Source organism: Phoxinus phoxinus (assembly GCF_949152265.1).
Source record: "Phoxinus phoxinus genome assembly, chromosome: 25".
NCBI lineage: Eukaryota > Metazoa > Chordata > Actinopteri > Cypriniformes > Leuciscidae > Phoxinus > Phoxinus phoxinus.
In genome coordinates this window covers 12,640,299-12,658,175 of record NC_136900.1, presented here as the reverse complement: position 1 = coordinate 12,658,175, position 17,877 = coordinate 12,640,299, and the positions used below count along the sequence as shown (strand labels likewise).

Below are 17,877 nucleotides of genomic sequence, written 5' to 3'. Positions count from 1 at the left end.
TTGTCTTATATTTTATTTTTATATTAATAGAAAATGCAAAAACGATGACAGACTATTTCAGACAGGTTGCAAAAACCTTTTATTTTATTTTATAAAAATGTGTACTTCTTGGTTGGGACACACAGGTGGAGGCATGAATAATTAATCCCGCAGGTCTTAAGCTCCTCAGTGGTCACCTGGCACAATATGGAGATCACCAGGGTAAGCTTTCTCCAGTGTAGTCCACATATCCACCGTGATGTTTCTCCGTGAATCCAGAAATGACAGACAACACGGATACTATGCTTTCCTCTGGACTCAAAGGTGCCTGTAAATGGCAAGTAAATGAAACAATGGGTTCAAATTAGTAGTCCTAGGGATTGACACAATTTTCATAATTTAATGACAAGCTTGCGATTTGATTCAGATTCACAATTCCGACTCAATTTGATTGGATATATATCAGGTACAGTACACGTCGATTCTTCTCAAGGAAAAATCTAAACTTGTTCAAATGAACAACTGATTAGCAGTCATTTAAATTGCACATAAGGCTGTTTTTATAATAATGTTCTGAAACACAAACATTCAACCAGTGGCGGTAATGAATATGTAATCTACATTTTGCAAAATGCTCATTTAACTACGGAACTTTGGTCATTGAATGGCTTTTCTGAGGTAAATGTAATGTTACGTGACATTGTTTACAAGCTTGTCTTTTAACGACTACATGAGACTTGAAACATTTCGGTAACTTGTCGTTTCAACATGAACATGTTCATTCATGTTTATTTTGTGTTATGACAAGTAGCAAGATGCATCATGTTCAGGAACTCGAGATGCCGAGGAAAACATTCCACTGCAAGTTAAATGAGATATTACAAATAATAAGGAAGTAAAACAAAGACGCCTCTCACATAGTGGGCAAATACTGAATAGTGTTCTCTTTCAGATCTTCTTGCACTCGAATGGACAAATACACACAAAATTGTCAAAATACCCTCGTGAACAGTCAGTTTTGTCTTAAGTGAACATACAGTTGAGAAAGAAAACGCAGGTGTAACGTTATATTGAATCCGTGCATTTGGTCTTAAAGCGACAGCAGCCTAATATTCCAGCTGTCGTCTGTGTTATTAACGCCAATCTTACAACAAAAGGCAAATAGAAAATTCACTCGCTGCTCTTGACTTAATAACATTTGTAACTATTTGTAATGCATACTTTATTTATAAAGTGCAGTGTTATTTTACATTTGATTACAGTTTCTGTTCCTGAATCTCAAAACACTGTTTGTTTAGTTGTGTTTATGTGTGCTACTGCTAATTTGTTTATTTGTTCTAATTTAAATTACTGAGTGTTTACTTGCCTTTAATAATGCTTGACATTTATATGAGTTAGGCTAGTTGTTTTTGCTATTGTATTTTTAAACCATAGACAAACGTTCATTGTGGAAGTTTTCTTTAGCCTGTTGATGTTTGTTCATGGTATTCAGTTGCAACGAAATGTTTGGCAAAAAGACTTAAAATAAATGTTAATGATATCTAAGTTTTTTTTTTTTTTTTTTACCTTATTGGAATAAGAAGCAGAATAAGAATTGCTCAAATTCAAACAATACTTAATACTGTGGGACAATACTTGGACATTTTGTTCTACAACAAATAACACACAATCACAGCCCAACCGTTCTTATGTAGTTGTTTATTAGAAACATATATATTTTTGTAAATTAACAGCTTCAAAAGTTTCGTTTTTTTATATGGGTGTGTCAATTATATTGTAGAAGAAAATATCCAATTATTGTCAACTTATGTTAACCACAGTCCTTATCACACACACACACACACACGGTTTTGACTTCATCCCTGCATGAGAGGTGCGCTACAAATATTGTTTATTGAAGTTGTTCACGCAAGTGAAAAAGGAAAATTTTTTGATTCTTGGGATTTAAGAACCGAGATCAGTTGATCATCAGTTTAAACAGCCCTAAAAATGTATTAATTTTATCAACTGAAATTCATTCAAACACATTCATACTCACCATTGGTCCGCCCATATCAGTGCGCACCCAACCAGGGTGAAGGGCGACACACAAGATCCCATCAGCTTCCAGATCAATAGCCAAACACCTTGTAACCATATTCAAGGCACTCTATATAAAAAATAAAAAAAATTCAAAAATCAAAGATAATAATATGACAGAAACTGAATCATTTTACCCACAAAGCAAACAACAGGTGTTTTACCTTAGATGCCCTGTAAGCATAACTCTTGAAGCTCGCTCCTTCGCCCCAGTTGAGCTGGCAGGAGCCCAGGAGAGATGACACATTGATCACTGCGGCTCTGTGGATTCCCATGTTACTGCCTTCAGCTGCCGCCTTTCTCAACAACGGCAGGAAAGACTGGAAAAGACCATAGGGAATTCAATAAAGAGGAACAGGAAGTTTCTACAAAAACCTATCATTGCAGTTATAAAAAGTATTAGCATTAGATTAAAGTTGCCAGTGTTCAGCCATTTTACCTTGGTCACAAAAAGCGGAGCCACGGTGTTACTCTCAAAGGTTTTCATCATGGCATCTCGTGTGACGGTGTTCAGTTCCGAGGTGATGTTAATCGCCGCATTGTTAATTAAGCAGTTCAAGCCATCAGCACCCACAATGGATTCCACTGCCTGCACTGCTGCATCCACACTGGTGTCACTGGTGACATCTGAGAGAAAAAAACAACCGGTTTGATCCAATTCATTAAAAAGAATGGACCACACAAAATAAATATATAGCGGATGAAAAAGTACACAGAAGCATAACTAGAAAATGTTTTACAAAGACAATGTCTTTCCATTGTTATTCACAACCAGTGTTGTTATTGTTAACTAAAACTAATATATATATATATATATATATATATATATATATATATATATATATATATATATATATATATATATATATATATCAATCTCAGTAATTGAAATAAAATAAATATTAGATCAACTTAAACGAAAATTATATATTCTTCCTTGGACTAAAGGACTAAAACGACTAAAACCAAAACTGAAATAAAATTACGAACAACAACATTACAAATTACAAAAACACATACAAATACTAATACTGAAAACATAAAAACTAATTTAAAATAATAAGAAATAATATAATAGTTAATAATACAAACATAACGAAGCCGGATCCAGCTACTTATTCGTGGGTTACTTATTAACACATGAGTCTCCCCTTTTAAAAAACCCTGATATTTTCCATAGACAGTATATAAAGATTTTTTCATGATTCCCAGAACTGTTTGAATCCTTGTCATTGGTCTCCACCTAATGGACATATAGAAGAATTGCACTCCACTAGTAATATTTTGGGCGAATTCCGGAAGTAGGCTTCCTACTTTTATAATGAAGTTATGAAAGTATGCTTTAATTATGTGTGTGACTGTGTCCCCTTTTTTGCTTTGTAAAACTTGGTTTAAAAAAAACGTATACATTTCTTGTAACTTATTTAAACGTCACTTGACATGCATGACGTTCTCAAACAAAACAAAACTACTTCAACTGTTCTGTTTACGCTAGCTCGAACTGTCCCTCATCTAGCTTTAAAACGATTGGACACGTGACAGTAACTCACCTAGAGGCACAACATGAACGCCTGGATTAGATTTGGCAAGTTCTTGTAGTTCCTGACAACAGCAAACATAATCGCTCGTTAAGCAACTTTTTATTGTGAAAATGCGCTGTCTGTCGAGCACCGTGATAGCTTACCTCTGCAGCTGCTGGATTCCGGGCGGTTGCAATGATCTTTTTGGGTCTTTCCGGGGTAGCGAGCAGCTGTCTGACCATTTGCAGACCGAGCCCTCTGCTCGCCCCCGTGATCAGCACCGAGTGACACTTCGTGAAATTGATCATCATCTTCAAAACGTCGCGAGCACTCCACGCGCACTCTCTCTTTAAAGGGTTTCACAACTTATGTCAAACTGGAGGCGGGGTTAGTTTCATAAGCGTCTTACCTCCAAACATTTAGTGAAGTAATGCATTAGAAATTACGGGAAAAGTTGATGCCGCTAAATTCAAATAACTCGCTTTACTAATGTTTATATTATGATTCATTTACTAATTTACTTAAAAGTTTCATATACTTCAAATATAATTGAATCACCTAAATGTACTGTTCACCTAGCCGATTACAAAATAAAAAATATATAATTATGTCTTATGTGAAAAACAGACGCGCGCGACCTCTCGCGGTTTTTTACTGTTAATGCGCGTGAGCTCAAATGCGAGCGTATCACCTTCGAGCTATTTTACAGTATCTGTAACGTCGAAAACATATAAAAACTCTTATATTGTCTTATATAAGTCAAGTTTGTTTTTTTAAACGGTCAAAAATCCATACGTACTTATTTATCTGGTAAGTGTCTCGTAATGGTAGTACATTTTTATAATTTATCAATATCCTGAGGTAACGCAATGAGGTGATTAACGTTAACGTTAGCTAAATCGCTAGCTTAACAAGTTTACTTCAAAGTAAATAAACTAATCTAATTAACAATACTTGGTTATCTGTGTATATTTTATACTAGAGCCGAACAGTTGTAACGTTATGCCTTTACACTAATGAAATATGTTGCCAATGAAATAGTTGACAGAGAGTAAGTTAACGTTAACTAGAAAAAACGATATTTACGTTACATATTCAGGACCACTGTTGCTAATGTTAACTAAAACTAAATTGTTATTAGTATAATTGAAATAAAAAATATTAGATGAAACTATTAAAAACTTAATTAAAAAGAAAAGTTGAAGTAATACATTTAAAAAAAGGGAATGTTTAAAATACAAAAAAAAAAAAAAAATGACAAAAGCACATATCAAACTTACTAAAATTAAAACGAAAACTGTTTTATTAAATTGTAAATACAAAATCTAGATGAATATGCTTCTCTCTTTTATGTCTGTGTGATTCCAGCGGCATCTACATTAGCACTATAATATCAGGAGAATGAATGAGTTGGAGGGGCAAGAGTACAGCTACAGAAGAGACTTATCCGACGGGTCTCTGGTCCCCTTACACCACACCCATGAAAGTCCTAGAATGGCAAATCTCTTCAGTCATGGGATGCATTCAGGACCGGGATACTCCAGGATGGAAGAATCCCTGCGGGAGGACGACTACACCACCTACAGGATTCTTCATCCGCTAACATATGATCCTTTGCCTCCAGTAGCCCACTTTGGCTCGGCATCCTATTCTGAATACTTACTGGCTCCGTCAAGCCATTATCAGCATGCACTAGGCCAACCATACAGCTCCATTAGAAGCCCATGGCCATCCCAGGAGGCTTTTCATTATGGCATGTCATCAGTGAGTGTGCACAAATTGAAGTATTTATTATGTGAAATCTGTAATCTCATTTAATGGTAACTGAACGCCTTTCCAGTAAGTAGGTTATGTCTCTAACTCATTAAATAAGCCAAACTTGTCTTATTTGTTTGTTTATCTCACAGGCAGAGATCTGTCGAGCTGTCAATACTATCAGCTCTGATGGTGCAGATGATTACAGTATGGAGGGTTATTCTACACACCAAGGATTCAGACACGTTAATGTAATGTGCCGTCTGAAGATACTTGTGTGCATGTGTATGTGAAGCATACGCTCGGTTCAAAGGGAGTTAATGGATTGTTCATATATACTTTTGCAGAGAAATCAGCCACATGGTCTTCTTGTGTCACCTCATGACCAGCACAAGATGGGGGAGAAGCTTCCAGTTCAGACGTCCAATATTTGTCAGGTATTAGCTCTCTTAAATGCTCTCTTACAAATATTTGTAATTGGCAGGTTTTATGGGGCTTATGAACATTAAAACATTTCCCAAATCCCAGTTATCCATTTGTAAGTCGACTTTCTGAAGAGAAAGGTTCTCAACCTCTTGAGCACCAAATCAGCATATTACAATCATTTCTGAATCATTTCTGAGTAATGATGCTAAAAAATTAAGCTTTGCATCACAGGAATAACTCACATTTTAAAATATTAGGGTTTATACTGTCTCAAACAAATGCAGCCTTGGTGAGCATAAGATACTTTTAAAAAACATTGAAAAATTAAAAGACTGACCCCAAACTTGAAATCTAATGCAGGGGTGCCCAAATGATTTATTACTCTTGTTACAAACATTATAATACTAATGTGTATAAAAAATATTGTTATTCTCTAAAGTAGATTTTACAAAAAAAGAAAAAAAGAAATAATAATGTACAATAATAACATATTTGCCATTTATAATACATAGCTGCATTTAAATTACTCCACTAATTAATCTGTTCTTTTGAGTGTCAATGGAAGATTATGCCAATAAACTGGAGGTCTTTGATAAATAAGTGTCAATGTCATAATGTCATAAGTCTTAAAACTGGCCATCTTCTCTGAGATGTTACAGCCCGTGCAGGTTGTGTGTGATGTGAACGGTGGAGGGCAGGTCGTCGTGTTGAACCATTGCAGTCCTGATCAGATTCCTCACTCTATGATGACGGATCTCAACGCAGAGTCCCTGTCGAAGCTGTCAGTTCAGAGCTGCTCCACTGAGGACCAATTACCTCATGGAAAAGGTGAACTTCAAACTTCAATGTTTATAACACATGTAGATATTTTAATTGATTTAAAGGGGTCATATGATGCTTTTTTTTTTATCATTTATGTTTTCCCTTGAGCCCCATGTATAATACTCTATTCAAGGGTTTTTTTGTGCCAAAACTACATAAAAACTATATAGTCATAATTTAGTTTAATGCCCATTTTCCACGCTCTCCGTGCTCTTTGGAGTCGAACAGGCTTTTTTTGTTGCTGACTGTGCCTTTCAGTCTTCTATTTAATTCAAAATGAATAACAGCATTTACTGTTGTTAAAAAATAAATGTTGTTTCATGCTGTTCAATGTTGTTTAATGCTGACATACTTCTGACTTCAAGCATTTTTAAAGCTGAAATGTTATTTCTTATGATCTGAACCGCTTTCAGATGTTTTTGGGGTTCAAAGTAATGGACACAATTGACCGTTCGCAAAGACCCGCCCCCCTTAGTTACTGTTGCTATGTCCGACAAGCTACGCCGCTCTCACGCCACACCATGTTCTCACGCAGTGAAAAATACATTGCGGAGCAGAGGACACTGACAACACGCCGACAGACAGGACAGACGAGGTTACTTTTTTTATTAAACATATTAAACAAAGTCTCACCTTTCAAATTTGGTCATTTTTTTAAAGAAATTTAAACAATAAACACCGTTTTGTGGCTCTTTAATGTGTCGTGACAGATCGATGTAGAGCCTCAGTTAAAGCTGCTTGTGAACCGATCATCTCTTCCTTCTAGTTAATTTATAGCATCAAATAAACATGAATGAACATAATAAAGAATTTTGTTTTAACCGTGGAAAGGCGTCAGTAAACTCAGTTTTTCAAGTTCAAATCCTCCCATGTTAATTTACTAACTCGCCTGACTGCTTTGTCGGACAAAATGGTGGATGGCAAAGTATGATTGGCCAGATCACCTGTAAATCAAGCTCCCTGCGAAGGGTCAATTGCTTGGAATTTTTATTTTAAAATAGAATACAAGTTTAGTAGTTGTATGTACTGTTGAAGTCTTTGAATGTCCTGTCCAGCGTCAGATGCCAGAGATTCAGAGAAGAATGTGTTCACTGGGCTGCCCCAGACCCACAAGACATCTGCAGGTGTGACGTTCAACCTCACGCCAGGACCTTATGCTTCACAGGTAGTGTTGAAGGCAAACATCTCTGTAAATGTAAATGTTATTAATTATAATTTTTTCTCATTGAATTAATGAGAAAGTAATTTTTTGTATTGTAGAAATGGGAATTTGCAGAATTTTCATGAAAATAATGCCTCAAATCTTAATGATCCTAAATTTTCATAATTGTATTTATGAAAAATTATTTTGATTTTGGGGTAAAATATGACCAGGACATTTCTCCTTAGGTTTCCCTGTATGTATGTGTGTATTGTATGGTTGTATTTGTCTAAATACAAAATAGATAAATAAAATTGCATGAATATATATATATATATATATATATATATATATATATATATATATATATATATATATATATATATACAGTGCTATGCATAAGTTTAGACACCCATGCTAAAGTTGACTAAAAAGAGGAATAAAAAAATCATCTTTTGGAAATTGAACTTAATGCCTTAATTTAAAAAAATAGGAAAAATCCAACCTTTAAGGACACCAATTTTCTTTGTGAATGAATAATGTATCGTAAACAGTGTTGGGGCTAGTTACTCAAAAAAGTAATATATTACATATTACATATTACTCTCAAAAATAGTAATGCCTTACTTTACTTTATTACTCCCTGGAGAAAGTAACTAGTTATATTACTAGTTACATTTTTTTTCTTAATTACTTTATAATTGCCTGAGATGCATCAGATGGAGGGAGAACATACAAAGGAGGAGTGTTCTTAAGGGTCTTTATTACGCCAACAACAGACTGGCACTGTCTAGCACAAATAACTAAACAACTGTACTTGTGCAATCAAGTACAAAAAACAAGTATTAATTTACTCAATGTTTAACAAACACCGTCTGGTGCAAACAATCAATAAATTTGATTGTCAATTTATCCCATACGGAAATGTTAAATTATTATTATATATGCCAAACTATTTACTATTTAACTATTTATTTCAAGTCTACAGATCAAGTCTACATATCCACATTTCATTTTCGAATCTTTTATAAATAAAATGTATTATTTATTATTATTTTACCTCTTCTTGACCAGCTCATAAAAACAAAACAAATACTAAACAAATTATATTTGAAAACTGATAATTATATATATGTGACATGTATGTAAAAAAAAAACTATTATACATACATAAAATATATGGGCTGGTTTTATATGTCAATTATTCCATTTTCTAATAGGTTTTATATAGGCTATGGGCATATATATATGGTATATTTTATATATGTGGATATATTTCATATATGTATATTTCATATATGTACATATATTACATTTCCGTATGGGATAACAAGTCTAAACTTTTTGCTGCTTGTGGGGCTGCTCATTCATGTCACTCTGTCGCTTCGTAACGAGCTTGATGTGTCCGTGCTGTCGGAAGCGGTGGAGAGCAGCTTTCTCCCCGGGCAGAGTGTGCACTTCACCGTCAAGTTATTTTCCTTCCGTTGAACATATTCAAAATAATTACTGAATCTCCACCCGTCGAAACTAGCTTTCTGTTGCTGGGAACCTTCCTCAGCTTGCCGTTGTTGACGCTTCCATTTTCCCCCATCTGTCTTTGAGGATGCCGCTCTGCGGCTGACTGCCGGGTGTCGACCAATCGGTGATGGTAAATGATACCTCGTGCCAAACCCAGACCAATCACTGTTCCATTCACGCCCTCCTCCCCTTCCCTTCTGTTCTCTGTGTTGTGTGCCTTGTGTGTGATGGTGCTACTGGCAAATGTAACGCAAGTAACTAGCTCGGGAAAACTGTAATAATATTACCATTTTCAGACGAGTAATGCCTTACACTACTAGTTACTGAAAAAAGTAATATTATTACAGTAACGCGTTACTTTGTAACGCGTTACACCCAACACTGATCGTAAATAAATAAATGTTCTTCCTTAAAATACAGGGTGCATAAGTTTGGACACCCCTATGTTAAATTCCCATAGAGGCAGGCAGATTTTTATTTTTAAAGGCCAGTTACTATATGGATCCAGGATACTCTGCATCCTGATAAAGTTCCCTTGGCCTTTGGAATTAAAATATCCCCACATCATCACATAGCCTTCACCATACCTGGAGATTGGCATGGAGTACTTTCCATAAGAGCATCTCTCAATGTAAATCAAACCAGCTGTTAGGCTAACTGAAATAAAACCATGCCAATCTCTAGGTATGGTGAAGGGTATGTGATGATGTGGGGCTATTTTAATTCCAAAGGCCAAGGGAACTTTATCAGGATGCAGAGTATCCTGGATCCATATAGTAACTGGCCTTTAAAAATAAAAATCTGCCTGCCTCTATGGGAATTTAACATAGGGGTGTCCAAACTTATGCACCCTGTATTTTAAGGAAGAACATTTATTTATTTACGATACATTATTCATTCACAAAGAAAATTGGTGTCCTTAAAGGTTGGATTTTTCCTATTTTTTTAAATTAAGGCATTAAGTTCAATTTCCAAAAGATGATTTTTTATTCCTCTTTTTAGTCAACTTTAGCATGGGTGTCTAAACTTATGCATAGCACTGTATATATATATAATTCTTTATATATATTATATATAAACTTTTATATATATATATATATATATATATATTTTTTTTTTTAAATGTAATTTCTTTGAAATGACTTTTAACTATATATATATATATAAAATGTCATTTTTTTTAGCTGCATCAGACGCTTTGCCCTACTGCGACTGTAGAACAGGAAGAGGAAGGTCACACTAAAGGACGTGGACGGTACAAGTGTTCTTACTATAAAACCTCACATCTCGTGTTTATTCCTGAAAACTGAGCGTGCCTATCACTTTTATAAAACACTCTCAACTATGGCATAACTGTTCTTTGTTTATTAGTGTGAAGTGGGAAAAATCAAAAAGGCCCTGCAACTGTACAAAATCTCAGTGTCTGAAACTGTAAGTATCTTATTTGGTCAAATGTGTCCTCAACTGGGTTGTATTACCAAACAGCGTCTTTATTTAACACAATGATCTGTTTTGTACTTTGGTCATGATGACTAATGCTTCTGTACAAAAATAACCTACTATGTAAAATCAGTTTTACCAAATTACCAAATCATTTCTTTGACAGTTATTGTGAATGTTTTGCGAACGGAGAGGTCTGCAACAACTGCAAATGCGTAAACTGCTACAATAATACTGAGCATGATGTAGAGAGATCCCAGGCTATAAAGGTGAACCACATAGCAATGACCTCTTAAAACATACCAACTCTAATGTGTTTCTTTGATTAGATGCCACTGATAACCTCATTATATTTTGCATTTTTATTGCTCCTAAGTCCTGTCTGGAGAGGAATCCAGGGGCTTTTCGGCCTAAGATTGGCAGTAGGAAACAGGGGACTGTAAAGGGACGTCACACAAAAGGCTGCAACTGCAAGCGTTCAGGCTGCCTGAAGAACTACTGCGAGTGTTATGAGGTAAGCTGGGATGTTTTGGCTGATCTTATACCCCTTTTCCACCAGTAAGAACCAGGTGCTGGTTCAGAGCTAGAGCTATTGCCGGTTCGGAGTTGGTTCTACTGACGGGTCTTCTAAGAACCGGTTTGCCTTTCCACAGGCTAGAGAGCCACAACAGTGCCAGATCTTACGTCACTGTGTATACATCTCATGTTGCCCAGCAACGCTAGCGCGGCAGCGCCAAACAAAAACACACCAGGCTTGTTCGAGATGGTTCGGCTTCTCGCAGACCGATCGCCGCATGACATCAAAGCACTGCGAAAGCGATACAAAAGCAAAAGGAGTCGTATGCTCTCCAAATACTCCCGGAGCTCTGATCGGTCCGCGCCGCTCCGATGCATCTCGAACAAGCCTTACATCAACAATGGCGGTCGTTGCGTTACTATTCATGCTCATGGCTTTGCGAACCTACATCGGCATCCAAACACGGCGAATCCAACGCGTTCGTGCAGCTCGCCGTAACTTGCATAGACGGAGATTACAATCGAGCAGCTATTAGCTCGATTAGCAGCTATTTAAAAAATGGCGGTCACAAGTTTATTTTCGTCTTGTTGGTCACGGTAACCCCGCCCCCAGCCCCTGACGCAAGCGGTTCTTACTTCTAGCCCAGCAATGTTTTGGTGCTACTTAAGAACCACTTTTACTGGTTCGGAGCTGGTGCTTTGGTGGTCGAAAAACAAAGAACCGATTTGAAACTAGGCTCTGGCTCCGAACCAGCACCAGCTCTGCCTTGGTGGAAAAGGGGTATTAAATATTCAGTAGTGTGATTCTTTTGGAGCCACTCTACACTGCAATTCCACGCAGGCCAAAATCATGTGCACATCCACCTGTAAGTGTGCGGGCTGCCGAAACTATGAGGAAAGCCCTTCGAAGAAGAGATCAGACCGGGACAGGTCTGACTCCAGCATCTACTACCCGACCAGGTACATATGAGTCCATTAAAATACTGAACTGTAAAAACAGTACAATAATGACACATTTTTCTATTCAGTGTTTTTTTTTAAATATCTTTTCTCATGGGAGAAAAAAGAAAAGAAAAGAACACTAGATGTATATATATATATATATATATATATATATATATATATATATATATATATATATATATGCACACGCACATACACTGGCTACTGTAATAGGTACACCTTGCTTGTTCCATGTTGGACCCCTTTTGCCTTTAGAACTGCCTTAATTCTTCATGGCATATATTCCCCAAAGTGCTGGAAACATTCCTCAGAGATTTTGGTCCATATTGACATGATAGTATCACACAGTTGCTGCAGGTTTGTCGGCTGCACATCCATGATGCGAATCCTCGGTTCCACCACATTCCAAAGGTGCTCTATTGGATTGAGATCTGGTGACTGCGGAGGCCATAGAGAGCCTAAGTCCCGCCCCTCCGCTTCCGGCTCATGGGACCTTATTTCGGAAAAAATATGTATGGAAGTCAATGGCGAGAGATAACTTATCTTTTTATTCCGTCTGAACTGTCCCCTGAACTACACATATGATGTTTGTCAATTTAAAAGGTAAATATGAAAGTCAAGAAAGTCGCAGTTTGTCATAAAACAGAAGAGTAACGTTTAGTTGTATGTGAAAATCGCTCGATGAACTACATCTCTCGTCTCACACTATGTAGCCTACGTCACAAGATCCGTTGCTCGTATGTGTGTATTCTGGCTCAAAACACGAGTCAGGCATGACGGCGTAACGTTAGGATTATAATGTAAGACTATAGAAAAAATGACAGACGTTAGCTTCAGTAAAGTTAGCTTCATTCATTGAGAGAAAAGGTATGACGTCGCATGTGCTCCTTCTGGGTTTGTAGTCTTTGTAATTACGTATTTTCACAGTCTTATACCTCAACAGTTTTACATCAAACTGCGACTTTCTTGACTTTAAAATGTATCTTTTAAATTGACAAACATCATATGTGTAAATCAGGGCACAATTCAAACGAGATCAAAATATTTGTTGTCTCTCGCCATTGACTACCATACAATATTTTTCCGAAATAAGGTCCCATGGTGGTCGACCGGAAGGGGAGGGACTTAGGCTCTCTATTTGAGTGTAGTGAACTCATTGTCATGTTCAAGAAACCAGTTTGCGATTATTGGACATTTTGTGACATGGCGGGTTATCCAGCTGGAAGTAGCCATCAGAAGATGTGAACACTGTGGTCATAAAGGGATGGACATGGTCAGCAACAATACTCAGATGTTGAAACAATGCTCTATTGGTTTTAAGGGACCAAAAGTGTGCCAAGAAAATCCCCCCCCACACCATTACACCACCAGCAGCCTGAACCGCTGATACAAGGCAGGATGGATCCATGCTTTCATGCTGTTTACGCCAAATTCTGACCCTACCATCTGAACGTCTCAGCAGAAATCGTGTCTCATCAGACCAGGCAATGTTTTTCCAATCTGTTGTCCAATTTTGGTGATCTGTGAATTGTAGCCTCGGTTTCCTGTTCTTAGCTGATAGGAGTGTCACCCGGTGTGTAGCTCATCTGCTTCAAGATTTGACGTGTTGTGCGTTCAGAGATGCTCTTCTGCAGACCTCGGTTGTAACGAGTGCTTATTTGAGTTACTGTTACCTTTCAACAGCTTCAACCAGTCTGGCTATTCTCCTCTGACCTCTGGCATCAACAAAGCATTTTCACCCACAGAACTGCCACTCACTGGTTCATTTCTCTTTTTCAGACCATTCTCTGTAAACCCTTGTAATGGCTGAGCGTGAAAATGGCTAAGATTCAGAAATACTCATATCAGCCAGTCTGATACCAACAACCATGTTGTTTTCACTTTAATCACATTTCTTCCCCATTCTGATGCTCAATTTGAACTTTAGGAGATCGTCTTGACCATTTCTACATGCCTAAATGCATGTGATTGGCTGATTAGATATTTGCATTAACAAGCAGTTAAACAGGTGTACCTAATAAAGTGGCAGGTCAGTGTATGTCTATATATCCTATATATATATATACATTTATGGCATCACTGTAAACTAGTCCACCGAGATTGAGATTAAAGGCTGCTGCTTCTGTCGTGCTTTGTTGGTTGTTTTTCAAAAGGTAGTAAATGAGAGCAGTTTGTTATTCCTTCAGTCACCGAGGGTGTCTCTGTTGATAGGTGTCCTCTGGCGTGCATCACGCCTGATGTAGTGGAAGCCACATGCGGCTGTCTCCTCGCCCATGCTGAAGAGGCAGAGAAGGAAGGGTACATTTCAGCTCACGCTGAGAGAATGATTTTAGAGGAGTTCGGCCAGTGCCTGACGCAGATCGTCCGATCGATATTCAAATCCACCAGCGTGCAATTCAATGTGTAGCTCGGGAACAGACGCCCTGTGTTGTGATCGATCCAGATGTGATTTAAAATGGTTACCAACAAGTGTTTCTGTTTTTGCTTCCTTTAAATGTTAAGAGATGCTTTAAAACTCACATCCTCATGACTTTAATAGCATATTTTATTTATGTATTTATTTATATTTATTTATTTATTTAAATACAAATGCCGTAATTTTAAATATTATAAAAATGACTATTATTTATATATTTTTTTATTTAACCACCATATCACACCTGCTTGATTTTAAGTGAACATTTTATTTATATTTTTAAATGTACATGTTAATTATTATTTTTTTTTACTATTGTTTATATATTATTTCAATTTATTTACTTCTATCCATTCCCACCACTTCATATTCTTGTGATTTTAATTGATCATTTTATTTATATTGAACTATATTATTTAAAGAGTATTTACATTTTTATTTTAAAAATATGTATTATTATTTTTATTTATTTCCATTTTTTTTTTTTGTAGTAGTAGTAGTTAGTTGAGAATACCTTATATCATCTAAAGAAAAAACGTGTTTTTAAACGATTTAACCAGAAGCAATGTTTACATGTTTCTCCACGTTACTTGTTGCTTGTTCTGGAATGTTTTTTGCTGTTCTGAAATTTGATCTGGTTTCAGGGAATTTCTGTCAGGTTGTATGAGCAGTCATTTCTGTGCATTAAAAATTTAAAGTGGCATTTTCATTTAGTCATTTGCAGTTATGTTTATGTAATGGAGCTGTCACAGTGTGAGATTGACATCCTGATGTTTTTTTAAAATCTTGTTTATTTTCTCATTTTTAATCTTAACACCTACCCGAATCTGCTAGGCGTATACTCACTTTGATTAATAAAAATGTCAATTTTACGTCACCTTTTACACAAGCAACTCAATCAAGCCATTTTGGATTCGAGGTTGAGACGCTCTTCAGAAAAACATGAGTGTTTTTCTCATGTGCAGAATTTTGGAGACACATCTTTAAGGAAAGCCTCACCGTATTGATTTTCATTACATGAGACACTCTTGACGTCAAGCTTTTGTGCAGGTTAATGTAGAAAGCGTTCCCATGATAGGACAAGGTGCAAGCAAGTGATGTCTCTCGCAGGGGGTTGTATCGAACCTTGGGTCCTGTTGTTAAAGAAGGACATAAATAGAGGAGTAGGGAACTGGACCGTTCAGATTTGTTTAGTTCTTCTCATCAAAAACTATTCTTGATCCAACAAAAATGGTAAATATGCATACAGGTATTTTTTTTTACATGCATATACATTAGCATAGAATAAAAGATAATGTTTCAACTGTTTTCTCAATAGATAGCAAGAATGTGGAGTTTATGGACATGCACAGTTGTGATATTTTTACTGGTGAGAGAGTATCATTGCAATCAAAAGGTATGTTTTTTGAGTTTTTATTATAATTATTTATGCTGTTTATTTTACTTATTTACTCCAAATGTATTTTAATAGACCACGTTATCTAAGAACTGGGGACCACAGTCAATGCTTTATCTAAAGGGAAAACGTGAGTGTTGTCTGACCTATGATGATCTTCCGTTTGAAATGAAGTATGAATATATGTGGCCAGATTTTGATTTGTTGCTGTGTTGAATTTCCTTTTTTTTTTTCAGATGGAAGACGGTTTGTCCCTGACTTCGATGACATTATTTCAAATTCAGGGGTGAAAAGCTGGTACGCAGTTCTCAAAGGTGTGAATCAATAATTCTTGATTGTTGCAGATACTGTTCTTGAGTTGTTTCATGTCCAATGATCTCGACTGTTGTGTTTTTCTTCAAGGGTTTCAGAAACTGAAGTCGTCGAATGCAAGAAAACAATCAGGATTGTTCACAACACAGAACTTTGATATCCATTAATCGGAGTGAAGGGTTTGTGTACAGTGTGCCATATTTTGTAATGTTTAAGATTCAAAATAAATCTATTTATGTCAAATATGTGTCTGCTGTTTAAAATAGTTGTGTTGTTTCGACAAACTTTATATTTAGGAAGTGTCACACTTTTTAAGTCACTTTTTAATGTTCTTGACTGGTGGTGAGAATTATGTTTTATAAATGAAATAAATAACATTTACACTGAAGTTGAACCACCCAGTTGTGGTTATTTTATGCTTCTGCATTTGTTTCAGTTTCTTTACACTTTTAGTTGCACTTTTCCTGATAAACAGAAGTCATTGTATGCATAAAGACATAAATCCAAGGCAGCTGGGGTAATTCAGATGACATTAGAATCGCAGCCAAAGTCCAGCAGTTGCCAAAGGATATATCATATCATGTGAGCCTGACGTGTCGCCTGCTCAGAGAGCAATGGCTTCTTTCACTGCCCTCACTTGCACTTCAAAAACTATATGGGAATTATTCTCTCACAATATGTGTTCTGTTTAACCGTGTAGAATAATTTATCCTATACATTTCATTAAAAACTGAAGCACGGCAAAGCAAACAAGTGGATATTTTAAAGTCTTTAGCCAGTTTCACTTTCTCGAGGCCACATCATTTTGCAGCAAAGCATTCTGAATATGCCTGTGAAGTATTTGCACAATGGGTATATACTATAGACTTCTAGATATTATGCTCTGGTAAAGCACAGGCAATTTAACATGGTCAATTACAGCATGATTATTAAAACAGGGGCAGGGAGACTTGCAGGAAGCACATTAAAAGCTAAAGTTGCAGTCTAATGCATCAAAACATCCGAATTTGTCTTGTTTGTGCTGTTTTCCCACCAAATATGATGTCACTTCCTGAAGGATGATGTAATTTAAGAACTGAGAGGTATTACAAAAGACTATGAAGATCAGAATTCACTCCTTTGTACAATTTATTTTCATTATAAACTATAATTTTCATCTTTAAAGTTGTGTGTGTACTATTTTAGCCAATGCTATACACCGTGGTGCGTTCAAGTCATGTCGGAAATATCGTATTTACGAGCTGAACGCACATGAACGCCACCACATTCGAGTAAGAAGCTCGAGATTTTCTTAAGCCCAGTTCTTTACGAGTTGTGGGCATGTCAGTAGAAACGTGGCGGAATACAACAAACAGCCCTATTGGCCGCTGGGCACCGAGAAATACGGCCGCCATCTTAAACCGGTCGTACTCCTAGTTTCGTTGCTTAGCAGCAGTTAGATTCCAGAGCACTGTGGAGCATTTTCCTGTTCTAATCGGCGGACCAGCGCAAATAGGGCCCGGGATTACTTTTAACAAGTAAATTTTAACATTACCGTACGTTTGGTTGTATTTTGTGAATATAATATTACCAGATAATTGAGGAGGAGCAAGGA

At 36.6% G+C, this 17,877-nt stretch overlaps 2 protein-coding genes across 7 annotated transcripts; one reads left to right on the top strand and one right to left on the bottom strand.

Annotated features, from left to right (window-relative positions):
• Window positions 1-62: 62 nt before the first annotated feature.
• LOC306993622 (C-signal) lies at window positions 63-3,889 on the bottom strand (the record flags this gene model as incomplete). The annotated part of the gene is made up of 6 exons (XM_079603525.1): window positions 63-307; window positions 2,018-2,128; window positions 2,223-2,378; window positions 2,498-2,685; window positions 3,609-3,660; window positions 3,743-3,889. The coding sequence occupies 6 exons, from the start codon at window positions 3,887-3,889 to the stop codon at window positions 194-196; spliced, it is 768 nt and encodes a 255-aa protein (XP_079459651.1). The 3' UTR covers window positions 63-193.
• tesmin (testis expressed metallothionein like protein) lies at window positions 3,834-16,273 on the top strand. 6 transcript variants are annotated; one of them, XM_079603520.1, is made up of 14 exons: window positions 4,255-4,388; window positions 4,947-5,342; window positions 5,486-5,584; window positions 5,681-5,770; window positions 6,410-6,587; window positions 7,637-7,746; window positions 10,425-10,495; window positions 10,612-10,671; window positions 10,847-10,949; window positions 11,057-11,194; window positions 12,038-12,156; window positions 14,371-15,808; window positions 15,894-16,101; window positions 16,208-16,272. In XM_079603520.1, the coding sequence occupies exons 2-12, from the start codon at window positions 4,980-4,982 to the stop codon at window positions 14,564-14,566; spliced, it is 1,527 nt and encodes a 508-aa protein (XP_079459646.1). In that variant the 5' UTR covers window positions 4,255-4,388; window positions 4,947-4,979; the 3' UTR covers window positions 14,567-15,808; window positions 15,894-16,101; window positions 16,208-16,272. The 6 variants fall into 6 exon arrangements, with proteins under 6 accessions (XP_079459648.1, XP_079459646.1, XP_079459647.1 ...); XM_079603521.1 differs by lacking the exon at window positions 16,208-16,272 and having other exon boundaries at window positions 15,894-15,971; window positions 16,047-16,101; XM_079603522.1 differs by lacking the exon at window positions 4,255-4,388 and adding an exon at window positions 3,834-3,965 and having other exon boundaries at window positions 14,371-16,101; window positions 16,208-16,273.
• The last annotated feature ends 1,604 nt before the right edge of the window (window positions 16,274-17,877 follow it).

Excerpts from the sequence above, each read along its gene's own strand:
- tesmin (XM_079603522.1), top strand. The coding sequence starts at position 4,980 with ATGAATGAGTTGGAGGGGCAAGAGTACAGCTACAGAAGAGACTTATCC. Across the intron at positions 5,585-5,680 it reads AAGGATTCAGACACGTTAAT|AGAAATCAGCCACATGGTCT; the intron begins GTAATGTGCCGT and ends ATACTTTTGCAG. Across the intron at positions 6,588-7,636 it reads CCAATTACCTCATGGAAAAG|CGTCAGATGCCAGAGATTCA; the intron begins GTGAACTTCAAA and ends TGTCCTGTCCAG.